The sequence below is a fragment of the Perissodus microlepis genome, chromosome 12 (genome assembly GCF_051167445.1).
Source record: "Perissodus microlepis isolate ML-2025 ecotype Zambia chromosome 12, ASM5116744v1, whole genome shotgun sequence".
Lineage (NCBI taxonomy): Eukaryota > Metazoa > Chordata > Actinopteri > Cichliformes > Cichlidae > Perissodus > Perissodus microlepis.
Window position 1 is genome coordinate 20,067,298 of NC_140472.1, and position 12,907 is coordinate 20,080,204.

The 12,907-nt window shown below is 41.3% G+C and overlaps 1 protein-coding gene across 6 annotated transcripts in view; it reads right to left on the minus strand.

The window, feature by feature from the left end:
- LOC146376229 (uncharacterized) overlaps positions 1-12,907 on the minus strand; it is a 44,256-nt gene that overhangs the window by 9,691 nt on the left and 21,658 nt on the right. For 5 of the 6 annotated variants that reach the window (XM_084945796.1, XM_084945797.1, XM_084945795.1 and 2 more), the window contains 7 exons: positions 12,602-12,751; positions 11,527-11,858; positions 8,005-11,448; positions 6,067-6,618; positions 4,507-4,595; positions 3,356-3,577; positions 2,946-3,110 (listed from right to left, as the gene is read on the minus strand). In XM_084945796.1, coding sequence (XP_084801922.1) covers positions 2,946-3,110; positions 3,356-3,577; positions 4,507-4,595; positions 6,067-6,618; positions 8,005-11,448; positions 11,527-11,858; positions 12,602-12,751 — 4,954 coding nt within the window. Of the gene's footprint in view, positions 1-2,945; positions 3,111-3,355; positions 3,578-4,506; positions 4,607-6,066; positions 6,619-8,004; positions 11,449-11,526; positions 11,859-12,601; positions 12,752-12,907 lie in introns of those variants that run through there. The other variant, XR_014801797.1, reaches the window with a different exon arrangement.

Sequence of the window (12,907 nt, forward strand, 5' to 3'; positions counted from 1 at the left end):
AGTTTTGCAAACAACAAAGTTATATGATATTATTTACCTATAAATGCAGCCAAGGCTCAGACGTTTTTTTTATAACCATTTAAAACTATTTACAGAACAATCAAGTGTTCTGCATCAAATAAGGCGGCACACAAATTATTTATGCAACTCCAAAAAATAGTTTGTGTCCACTATAAGACAGAGGAGAACAGCACAGGGATAAACCTGCAGGTCTGACAGCAGGTGTGTCACTCAGCGTTTACACTGCAATCTGCCTTTGGTGGCTTTTTTGCAGCAACTGTGACATTCACTAGTAAAACTGACACACAAAACAAAACAACAACTACGCTACACACTAACTTGGGACTCGAAACACGCTAAACGTTACAAATCTATCACCTATTAAAACTCGTTCTCTCTTTCTTTCGCTCACTCCCCGGTGTCACTCCTAAAACTTCCCCCTCTTCCTAGGTTTCTTTCATTTTAAACTGAGTTTTTCCTATCCACTGTCACCTTGTGCTTGCTCAGAGAGGATTGTTGGGGTTTTCTGTCCTCTCTCTCTTCTTTCCTTCTTTCTATCCCTATTTTTACCTCTTTTTCCCACTTCTTCCCACTTTTCAACCCCCCACCTCCTTTTCGATTTTCTCCATCACCTCCCTACCCTGTGTTCACTTTAGAGAACACAGGGTAGGGAGATGGGGGAACAACAAAAGCTATTGGATACATTTTACATGTGTTTGAAAAAGGTCTTCATTCAACAATAATTCATCTTAAGTATAAAAACAAGAAATGGGTAATAGCTGCATGTGTGTTTGTGTGTGTGTATAATATACATACTTAACTTGTATCCCAGAAGGAATTAATATTAGATGGGTAGAGACAGGTTTTACGAGATTGAGCAGCTCTGTTTGTGTAAAAGTCTCTGGTTCAGAATCTTAGTCGGCCACGTAATCAGAATCTGATGACTCGGGATTGTAACCAGATGCACCTTGACCATGTTCCACATCACCTAATGCAGAAGCTAATACATCATGTGGTGGTACAGGAAAAGAACAGGCAGTGAGTCATCATGAGGAACATGCCTTATTGCAGAATCCAGGCTGGGATATACAATTTTGTGCTTATTTTTGGCTGAGAATCCAGTTGTATTCACGTGGCAAAAACAGCAATTGTTGAGATGATCTTGCGGCTCCTGCCACACCATCAGGGTTGCAAATAGCATTGCTGTCTTTTGCAGATTTAGCCAGGCACACAGTCCATTGGAACAAGTGTTGCAGATGACATGTGGAGCCTAAGGCTTATCCTGGTCACCCAGTGGACAGCCAAAGTACAATTTGCATATCTTCTTATGGTCTGTAGTAATTGGGCGACGTTGTGCTTTTGTTGTAAATGATCCACATATGTAACAGTAACTGTCTGGTTGATCAACACAATTTCTAGGCAACAACTGAAATCAATCAGAATGAATGTCGTCTGTAACATAAAATGCAGGGAACTGTTGTTAAATCTGGCTTAGGCTAATTATACCAAATATGATGAAACATATAACTAGCTTCATCACAAAAAAATGTTTCAGTTAGGGGAAAACTAAACAGATTTGAAATCAGCATGAAATACACCATGAAATCTACATAAACTTATCTCTGATGATTATGACCTGTTGACCTGTGTTATCTAAAGCCTGAAAACAAGTCTGAAGATGGTGCAGGAGTGTTGGTCCGTCTCGGATCAGTTGAATAACAACACACATTTCAAAACTGAAGGAAGACAGTGTAACACACCCAACTGCATACTGTCATATAACATATTATATGTTATAAAACAGTGTAAAATTCAAATAATTTCCTTAAGTTTTCACAGCAATTTATCAAACAGTAAAAACATTACAAATATAAAAGGCAACATCAAAACTAGCATTAATCTTGCAACATAAATAATCAAATAAATAATCAAATGTAGCCCAGACAAAAGATTATTAACCCAACCGGTTGGGCAGATGGCTGCTCCACCCTGAGCCTGATTCTGCCAGAGGTTTCTTCCTGTTAAAAGGGAGTTTTTCCTCCCCACTGTCACCAAAGTGCTTGCTCATAGGGAGTCATCTGATTGTTGGGTTGTCTCTGTTGTTTTTGTATTATTGTAGGGTCTTTACCTTACAATATAAGGTGCCCTGATGCAACTGTTGTTGTGATTTGGAGGTATACAAATAAAACAGAACTGAATTCAAATAATTATTTTTAAAAATCCTTGATGCACATTTTTTTTTTGTTGCTTCAATGCTTCATTTAAGCTACAACTTCATAGCACTCAGTTGTCACCATGTAAACAAAAGCATTTCATCCACATTTGCCAGTAAAAATAGTCCTGCAGTAGAAACGTCTTTTAAAGCATCCTTGTGATGAAAAAACACTACATTATGCCCCCACAGCCCCCAGTTTGTCAACAGAAAGACTGATAAAACAACAGCAGTTTTTTTTCATCAGTCTTTATCACTTTTATCAGTTTTTATCAGTTTTATAGTTTAATTAATTAAATGATATTAAAATGAAGACGGAATTTTTTTTTTGCCTCCACAGACAAGTACTACACATAGGCCAGTAAAACGCTAATCCACTGACCCAGTGCATTATTAACATTATTTATTAACATCTACACCGTCATAATGTCTGTTTTATTCAGCAGAAAAAGTTGTAGCACAGGGGAAACCTCAGAGAGGGCTGATATTCTCGCTTTTCTTCATTGCAGCCACCACACACACACACACACACACACACACACACACACACACACACACACACACACACACACACACACACACACACACACACACACACACACACACACACACACACACACACACACAGTTTAGTTGTATGATTCAACTAAAAAGATGAGAAACAGCAAGATAACTGCAAGGGAGGCTCATCCAATGCTATCAACTGAAAGCTGCCGTAGCTGTGTTTACGTACCTCCATGAGAAATGACTCTTTTGTAGGGTTCAATGCACTTCATATCAATGCGGTGCTCCTGCTCTCCGATCACCACGCTCCTCCACAGCCTGCTTTCCTCTGCTGCTCTGTGGCCTGGATCTCTTGATGCCGCTCCGGCACCCAAAACGGACTCCTCTGAGTCCCCTGAGGTGACATAAGATCGAATCAAATACATATTAACAGTTTGATTTTAATTTAATAGACAACATATAATGGACAGCTGATGGGCCAGTAGTTTTGACATGAGGCTGACAAGCTGTGTCTTTACTTTTTTCACATTTTACCCTTAACTCCTATCTGTAAAAATTGCATGCTGTAAAAAACCTGTAAAATATAGTCTTTGTATTTTTTAATTGTGGCTGTTCCAATGAGAATGTGTCTGCCGTCACCATGTTTATTAAGTTCCAGTGAGTCAGCCTCGTCAGGTGTGTCCAACTCATCTAAGTTGACATCCAGGTCATCCCCAGTATCCAAGCCGTCATCCTCTGTATCCAGGGTGTCTTCTGAAAGAAGAGACCCCTCACTGTGGTCCAGGGACACGTTCATTGGTGGAGCTGCCAGCTTTCTCCTTTGATTGGACCCGCCAGATATATCAGCTGAGGAGGGCTGGTCTGTGCAGAGAAAGTCATTTGTTTATAAGGGTTTTTTTCCACTTTCATTTTTTGATCATTTATAGATCATCATATGAACACCTTATGAAAATAAATGTTTTTATTTATTTATTTTAAATCAACATAAAATTCATTTTAAGGATCTTTGGTAAATCCTCCTAAATGAAGAATCCTTTTGATTAAAATGTCTGTCTGTCCATCCATCTGAATGGGCACTCTCTTCAGGCTGAGAACCATGGTCTTATTGATGGCAATGCTTTGGTTGAAAGTGATTAAATGGCTTTTAGCATTGAGCCAGATACTCTATACTCCTGAAACACCCCAAAAGGATACTGCGTGGGACGCAGTTAAATGCCTTTTCTGAGTCAACGGAACACATAGATTGACAAGGAAGAATGCGGTGCTCCTTGTCGGGGTGGAACACTGAACTAGCTCTTAAACGCCTCGAGGATATTTGAGTGTGTGAGAAAATTTTTCCCAAGCAGTCTGAGGTTTGACTAACCGACATACTCTCCTCTCTAGTACCACGCCATTTAACAGGTTATACGTGATTCACCTTGCTGGCACAGAATACCATTTTAAGCCTGTCAAACTTTGTTATTAAAAGAAATGGGGGAAGATTATGTACCTCTGTGACAGGGCTGCTAGTAACAAAGTAATGAAGACATCATTTAAAATGAATGATTCAGTCAGTGTTAAGTGTTAACAAACAAACAGTTCCTGTGAAAATGATGAGGTACAATGAGGGGAATGAAATTAAGTGAAAGTGCAGTGAATGTCCACAGAAAAACTTCAGAAAGTTTTTCTGAAGTTTTCAGAACTACTGTCTGTCAGAAGTAAAATATAAAGAAATGCAATTGTGCACAGTACAATCAAATTTATAGAAAATCACACAAACAATGCAAACGTTTAACTTTGTGTTTAATTACCTTCTTTGTTTTCCATGTCATCTGTAGCGTCTTCATTGGATGCCATCTTCATCATCATCCCAGCTGCACCAACTTCCTGTTGGGAGTGTCTGCTCACAGGCTCAGAAATACAATAGTGAGCCACAACATAAATTATCATTGCTACAACCACTGCCACCAGAGGCACAACTACACAAAGTATTGGGCCAAACAAGCCAAATACAATCATCTATATAGTAAAAAGCACTAACTGTTCCCATGACACTGAATCCGAGCGAGTGTAAAATGTGTTTGTTTGACTCAGGACATGAAATAATTTAGAAGTGACAAAGCAGACAGAGAGAAACGCACTCACTGCTTCATTCCCAGGCTGCACGTGTGGGCTGAAGAAACAATGCTGAGCAGTGTTGGAAGCTCCCCCCTCCCTAAACTAAAGCCCCTCTAACAGACCCTGATTTGAATAAGGCCTCTAACAATAGAGAGAAGCAACATAGAGAGAGCACTTACATATGATTATATGCACAGACGTGCAAAAGGTTTTCTTTTCCCTTTAAAAAAACCTCCATCTTATGGGCTTCTACCTTTCCCTCAACCTGTCTTCTCTGAACACGAGTGACTGAACCTCTCTCCCCACTATCAAGTCACATGACCACTTGATTATTGAAAAGCCTATTGTGCGTGTATGGAAACTCACAGGCACACAAACCAAATGAAAGACAGGGGAGAGCTGTGTATCCCAAAGAGGCCGCACATTATCAGAATTACAAAGTGGAGCAAAACACAAACCATTATGAAAAAACTGACCTGCATCACACACATACTCAAATGAACAGGATGCATGCACAGCCACATGTGAAACACATGCATACAACCTAGAGACTGATTACACAACTTGACTTTTTTTAAAAAAAAAAAAAAAACACCACATAAAAAACCCTTACAGGCATATTTATCTACATATTCAGTGCTATATGTACATAAAGGACTATATTTTGCTAACTGTACATTAGAAATGACCCCATTTCTGCTTATATAATCATTTTTTTAAATGTATAAAACCTATAATATGGTGCAGTCACTCTTTACATTGGAACTATTATGCTTTTCGTCGTATGGATAATACTGCAATGTCCTTGATCCTTGTAATGCCTTATACAAGTGCAGTGGAGTCAGATTTGGGTTCTAAGTCGTGAACAAAATTTGAGACCACTGGACCATTTTCATTTTCCAGTTCTTATGGTTTTTAGTGCAAAAACACATTTAGCCTAAAAAATGAGTAAAGAGAATGATGATAAGAATATGAGCCTTGCTGCTTTGACCACTAAAAAAAGGAAAGAACTACAAGATTGATCTATGCTGCCACCTTGTGGTTCAAAACAACATTGCATGTGATTTTTTTCTAGTCTGTTTTAAAAGACCAGTGATAGAAAATCTTTACTAAGCAAGGGGTAGACATAAGAAGGGTCTGACTCTTAGCTAATGAAAGTAGTACAGCTTAAATTCCAGAAAAGAGTAAAAACTGAGGTTTTACACAGTGAATAACCTGCTGTGCTGACTGAGTCTATATAAATGAAAGCTCACCTTGACAGGGGAAAATGAACATATCCCTCCAGCACATACCGTGCGTGATCCTCTGTCTCAGTGTGGACATCTGATTGATAGAAAGGCTTCTCTTCAGACTGATAATGAGTATGGTCTGACTGAGACTCATACTGACCCTGGCTGTTAGCTGGATATTGAGAGTATTGGAAGTCAGAAGTGCACAAAGAGGTGGAGGCAACTATATACTGACTTTCAGCTGTGTCCTGACACCTGAAGTGTGTGTCACTCAAGTGGTTTGGAGATTTATCTCCAGCTTCAAAATAGTTCTCAGTCTGCTCGTATCTGTATTTTGTAGCCGTGGCATCAGTTGTAAACTCGGCATAGACGTCAGTGGCATCCTGCTGTCGGCTGGATTTGCTCTCTACAAAGGCTGGATAGGTGCACTGGTTTTCAGTTCTTTGATCGATGTGATGATAGTTATAGCCATACTGGGTTTGACCCTGAGTTGTGTTCTGTTGTCCGGACCACTGGTATGCAGCATTTTCTTGAGCAGGGTGGGACGACACTTGTGATGTTATGTCTTGGTGTCTTCTTTTAAAGGAAAACGGGGATAATTGAAGAGAGAGTGGAAAAATATTCAGAATTAATACACATAGAGTCACAGTTATACTTTTTTTTATCTATACAATGTTTTTAGTCTATCCATTCATAAACCAAACACCTAAAAAGTGGAGTGATAATATATCATTAGGGAAATTTGGGGCCTTGAAGGCTACATTACCCTTTTTTTGTTTGTTTATTCTTCTCTAAACGTGCAAAGACACAAATGCATGTTCATGGGTACCAGGGTGACAAGATTTAAATTTCAGCCATTTTTCTACCAATCAACAGGTGGCGGTAATGTGCCGAAAAACACAAATATGTCTCTGGAAAAGGAAGGAAGCAAAGATGACTATAAAAATTATAGAATAAGCAGAGAAAAATCCAGTTGTTCTTTTTTTTTTAAGATGTATATTTGCATACATTGATTAGGGCTTAAGGACATTTACATTGTGTTTTGTGAAACTAAACTTAACCCAACAGGACTATTTCAACAGTGTTTAAAATCAGCAATAAAGAGAATGAAATAAAATGTCTTCAGCATTGTAGGCCAAAGATATATTTCTAATTCTCTGAAATACAGAACAGGCTCCACTTCATAGACAGTATATTCTATTGATTTATTTACTAAAGAACTATTGAAGCTAAAGGTACCAGTGCATGAATGAACACACGCACACACACGTGCACGCGCGCGTGCACACACACACACACACACACACGCACACACACACACACACACACACGCACAATGCCAACACCTTGCAAGAGAGCTAAGGGAGCTGTTTCCATTAGCTGTGGTGGGTCTGCAGCTGTAATGAGGCAGGTAATGCATATCTAATGAGGCATAAACAGATTTATAAACACACTCAAAAACACACAGAGCTGCAGATCAAACCAGGCTGCTAAACACATGAGATATGCTTCCATTCACACGCAAGGTTTGCTTCTTTCTAACTCACACTCACATATTATATACAAACATAGTCCCTTCAGTCACTCATCCATCCATCCGTCCATACACACACCAGACTCTGGTGCTTAGGTGTTCCTTCTGGCTCGTGAGTTCAGTTATGTTCAGTTATCTAAAAGACTTCATTGAGAAAACTTTTGAAACTAAAAGAATTAAGGGAAAGTGAAAGGAAGGAGGGCTGCCTGTGTGTGTAGTTGCGTGTGTGTGAATGAGAGAGAGATACAGGTCTGTGTGCGCAGGCATTTTCATTTATTTGCCGTTAGCAGCCTGAGAATAGAAAAGTCTACCAAGTAAAGAAGACAGAGTGCTGCATTACTTCTATATCTTCTCTACTCAGCACAAATGAAGTCACCTCTAACTCCGGAGTATTTGGAAAGCATATGCATTTGGATTGTGTTTCTTACCTTAAATCAGGTAAATAATTATCTTGTGAAGCTCCAGTGTCTCCAGGCTGTTGTCCAATAGACCATTTATCCCAATCTTCAGTCCTTATAGGTCGTCCATCACGGCAATCCACTCTGCTCAGTGGAAACCCATCTCTCTTTGGCTCATGTGTTTGTAATCCTGCTTGCTGAAATGAAGACCCTCCAATTAGGTCATCACTAAAGCTCAGCAGGTCTGAAGATGCAAACTCTTGTCTTTCTTCCCTCTCTCTTTGCACTTCTGAAGTCCATTTTGGAAGGACAGCGTTCTCTAGTGTGTTGGTTTCCTCATCCTGTTCCTCATCGTCATTTTCCTCTTCCATTAAATCTCCAGAAAATGGTAATCCTAGTCTTTTGTCAATGCAAACACTTGTTTCATTTACTGGGGTGCCAATCAGAGAGCTGGCATGAGAGGCCGAACTGTTGGTAAGCACAGGGGATTGTGGCTCCGACGTGGTTTGGGATGTGTCCTCTCTCCTTAACCGAGCCCCCCAGACTTGGAAGTCACCCAAGGAAGCAGGACATGGAGAAGGAGCAGGTGGCGTCTCCCCGCCTTCGTCTGAATCTTCCATTGAGATCTGTGAGTGGACATAAACCTCCTCTCTGGTTTTCAAGAAGTGATCTGATGGATATCTTAATGATGGAGACACACTGCGGGGCACAATGCTTGACTCACTGTCATAATTTCCTTCTGACTGACTGGAGCTTGTTGGTCTTGAATCAGACTGATGAAAAGCTTCTGAGTCATTTTTCGATTGGCTGGGACTGATAATTTCTGGAACCACGTGACAGTCAGTTGCACTATCACGAGTTGCTTCATAGGGAGTTGATTCGACAGGTTGATTTTGGTCTGCACTGGGAGCACTGTCAGTTCCTCTGACTTGGTGTAGCTTACTTGGCAGTGTTTCTTTGTCATAATTTTGTTTTGCAGCTTGGGCCTGAAGTTGCAGTACCGAGGCTGCATATGACAGCATGCTAAATGTCTCCAGGGACTTTTTTGTTGCCTTTGATTGCCTTTCACTCCGTTTAGGTCTGTCATGGCACTCTCTTGTAGCTTCTTTTACCGTGCCAGATACGATGATGTATTCCATTTCTAGGCCAAGTTCATCTGGACTATCTGTGCGACCACTGTCTGGGTTTTCCAGTAGGTCCTTCTCTCCACCAGGACTGGAGCTCAGAGATACAGTTTCTGTTGTTTTTCCATCTACATGTCTTCTGCTCCCATCTGTAGCTCCCACCTGACTTTCAGTGGCATGCTCACCTTCATTGGTCGTCACATAGGCTGGGAATAATGTTTGGTCAGCCTGGATTTGTGGTTCAGCAGCTTCCTCTGGATACTGTGAAATTTGCCGAGTGCCAGTGGAGCAGTTGACCAGAAGAAATGGGGAATGATCTCTGGGTTGCTCTATCCACTCAGTCTCCTCTGATCCTTCTCTGCTTCGGCCACCCATCTCACTGGCTGCCTCAAACAGAAACACTTGGTCGTCTGGCTGTTCTTTATTTGTGATATCTACTCTCTGATCTGTCAGAATGGGTTTGCTCACAGCTATAAAAGGGCTAGACTGCTCCTCAAGATGTATCATGTCTGCTACAGGGCAGCCAGAGGTGTCAGGGGAGGATGCCAGGCTCCATGTACCTGCTCCTACGTTGTCATATTCAGAGGTGGAGGTCACCATGCCACAGATGGGTAACTGCCACACGTCAGTGCCCTCATAGATGGATGTGTCATCGTCATCATCTGCAGAGTTCTTGCGACTCTGAGCACCTTGTATATCGATGCCTTCTGTTTCTTCACTCTGCATTGTGCCCTCTGCAGCCTCGATGACTATTTTCACAACTTCAGGCATCTGCTTAAATGCTTCACACGGATCACTCTTCTCTTCTAAATTGTCTTCTTCTTCCTTTTTGTTGGCATGTGTCCTGACAGTGTCAGTGGCATCCACTGAATCCATGTGACTAAGGTCCTTTCCATTTTCAGGTGCTTCTGGAGTCGTCATTGCGGAAGAGCTGTCTTCCTGTATGGTGGTGTTCCACATCTCCATTCCACCATCTGAGTATCCCATTGGACTTTCTACAGATGTTCCACCCTTGATATTGGTGTTCAGTCCACAGAAAGAACCAGAGTTTTGAGATAAGTTCTCAGGGGTTGTGAGAGGTGATAAACTGTCATCCCGGATTGTCATATTCCACATATCCAGCGATTCGGGGTAAGACGTGGTGGTCCCGCTATCAGATTTAAGAAATCCTTTCTGTGCAGAGTATGTCCAGAAGTCTAAAAGCTCCATCTGTTGCTCCCTTTTTTTTCTGTGGACCCCCTCATCCTCTTCTTTAGATGTGTCCGGTGTTAAAGTGTTCAGGATTGTTTTCTTTGTGGCCAAAGCTGCTCTTTCTTGTGCTCCAATAATAGCAGGTTTGCCTTTTCCAGTTAAGTCTTCCTCTGGTGGTGTCAGCTGGAGATCATCCAAAGTAATAGGTTTCCACTCATCCTTCCAGTTTTCATAGGATTCAGTCTGCTCTGTGATCAAACTAAGCTGAGGTTCAAGACTTTTCCCTTTGTGGTGGGAATTCTCTGACTTCAAGATCTCTTGTCTGCTTTCCTTTTCTGTCATGTTACCGACTAAGTCTTTGCCTCCAACTTCGTCTAAAATATTAGGTGGGCTCTCAGAATCTTTGGGTCGATTCCACATGTTATTATCACTTGAGGACAATGCTCCTTGTGTGTCAAAGCCCAGTTCATCCCAGGTCTCCGACAAAGAAGATGACACACTGTCTTTATGCTGTAGGCAATTGATCCTTTCAACAACATCTTCTGGAAAGAACCTGACGCCACAACTGCTGGGTGGGCGGCTACCAACCAGGCTGTTGACCGGGGTTGGAGGGACCACGGTGTCAATCATCTCGTTCCCATGGCTTGAACCGCGGCGATCAATTGAACAATTTCCACTTTCAAGACCTCCCACTGAGTTGGGAGCAGAGAAATCAAGAAAGCTTAGCTCATCGAGCTCTGACAGACTAGAGCTCCCTGCTCTTCTTTCATCTTCATCTCCTCTTTCTCCAGAATTTGCCACTTCTCCTCCTGCTGGCATAGACTGGTCACTGCTATGCAGCGGGTCAAAATGAAACAGGTCAAAGTTATCGCTCCTGTGTCTGCTCGAGCGGTGTTTCTTCCTCTCTGGTGGGACAGGAGGGGAAAGAGATAACAACCCCAAAGGAGAGGGGTTTCTCAGAAAGAGTCCTCCTGGCCCTGCTGCTGGACCACCACCAGCTATCACCTCACCCACCGGACTGTCATCACTAAGGAAAATCGAACTCTCTTTGGAGGAGCGGCTGCTACGAATGGTGGTCATTCCGCTGTCAGGGCTCACTAGCTCCCCACCGACATTGACTCCTGCACCTCCTGCGTCCTCTTCACCATCTCCCATTACCCTGTTTGCAGGAGATAAAACAAAAGTATGAGTGAACATAATTTTTTCTCTAAAAACTGTAGACATTCAGACATTCTACCTTGCTATTGCCACTGTGTCGCCATTGCCTCCTTCTGCTCTCTCTATATCAGAACCATCCATGTCATTGATGCCAGACGATCCCTGGGAGAACTCCACACTGCCTGCTACTCCGTCTGTGGAAGAAGTCCTACTGCTGGGGTGGCAGGCTAAAACAGAACTACGCCGGTCGACAAAGTCCTTAAGGATGCCCTGGATCTCCTCCGCGAGCAGTGGTGGAGTACCAGAGGATGCAGAGGTGTTCAGTGGAATATGATAAACCTGAAGACTCTCCAGAGCCTCCAGTTCACCAGAAAGAGACCAGCTGGAGGATTCTTCAAGCTCGGAGCAGATCTGCAATAAGAAGCTTGTTTAAATATACCACCTAATCCTTATTTGATTTACTTCATCTTTTTGAATGGTTTGATTACTAGAGTGAGGCCATATCTTACATATCTGTCTAGTTTCTAGAACAAGCAGTTTGACTACTATGCTTTTCAGTGTTGCTGTTGTATGAAGGAGTGTTAGGGCCACATTAAGAAAAAAAGCATTATTAAAGCATTATTGGTCCTTCTGACCAGATGCAGTTTTAAGCACCCTTATACTTACCCACGCTGTGTTTATGTGCTAAAAGAGAAATCATTTCCTTACAACTAAAGCCGAGTCATTAAATCTTCTACACAAGGCATTTTGTAGAGGGTATAGGAGCCGTGGTAGTTTGCCTTGAAACAACTGTAATCTCCACATTTTGACTTTAGCTTAGTTCAATGTATATGACATAAAACATATCCTAGCGTAATAAGAAAAGTAAAAACAAAACAGAATTTTGGACCAGCAAAATTAAAAGGATGAGATGCCAGGTGATTATACACTAATGCTGCGGCACACATTTTAGTTAATAAAAAAACTTGTTTCTGGTCTCCTTCATAAGGTATTTCTTTTGACACTTTATTTTCAGAGTCAGGGAAATATTTAAAAATAAATTAATATTTATTCAATTTACTAAAGACACCATTACAGAGCTGTGAGTATTTAAGAAGCACTTTATGTTTCATTCCTGACATATGATTGTTTGTTGCTTCTGATGAATATTTTACCTGTTTCAGGATATCTGTGTTGTTTGAGTAGACAGCCACCTGCTGGCGGGGATGGTGAACTGAATCACTGATGGATAAGAGAACCACAATACCGTCGAACCTATGGTGGTGACTGAACGATTTAAGCACATCCAGATAATCATGCCAGTCCTGAAAGTGACAAAAAAGGACAAACATAAAATTTTTACTACTATGTAAAAAAAAAATGTCTTCAAATTAATGATGAACCTTTTCTATTTTTATATACAGCCACATAGGAAACTTTGTAAGACTCTGCCTTTTATTGCACATATGATTTAATGTAAT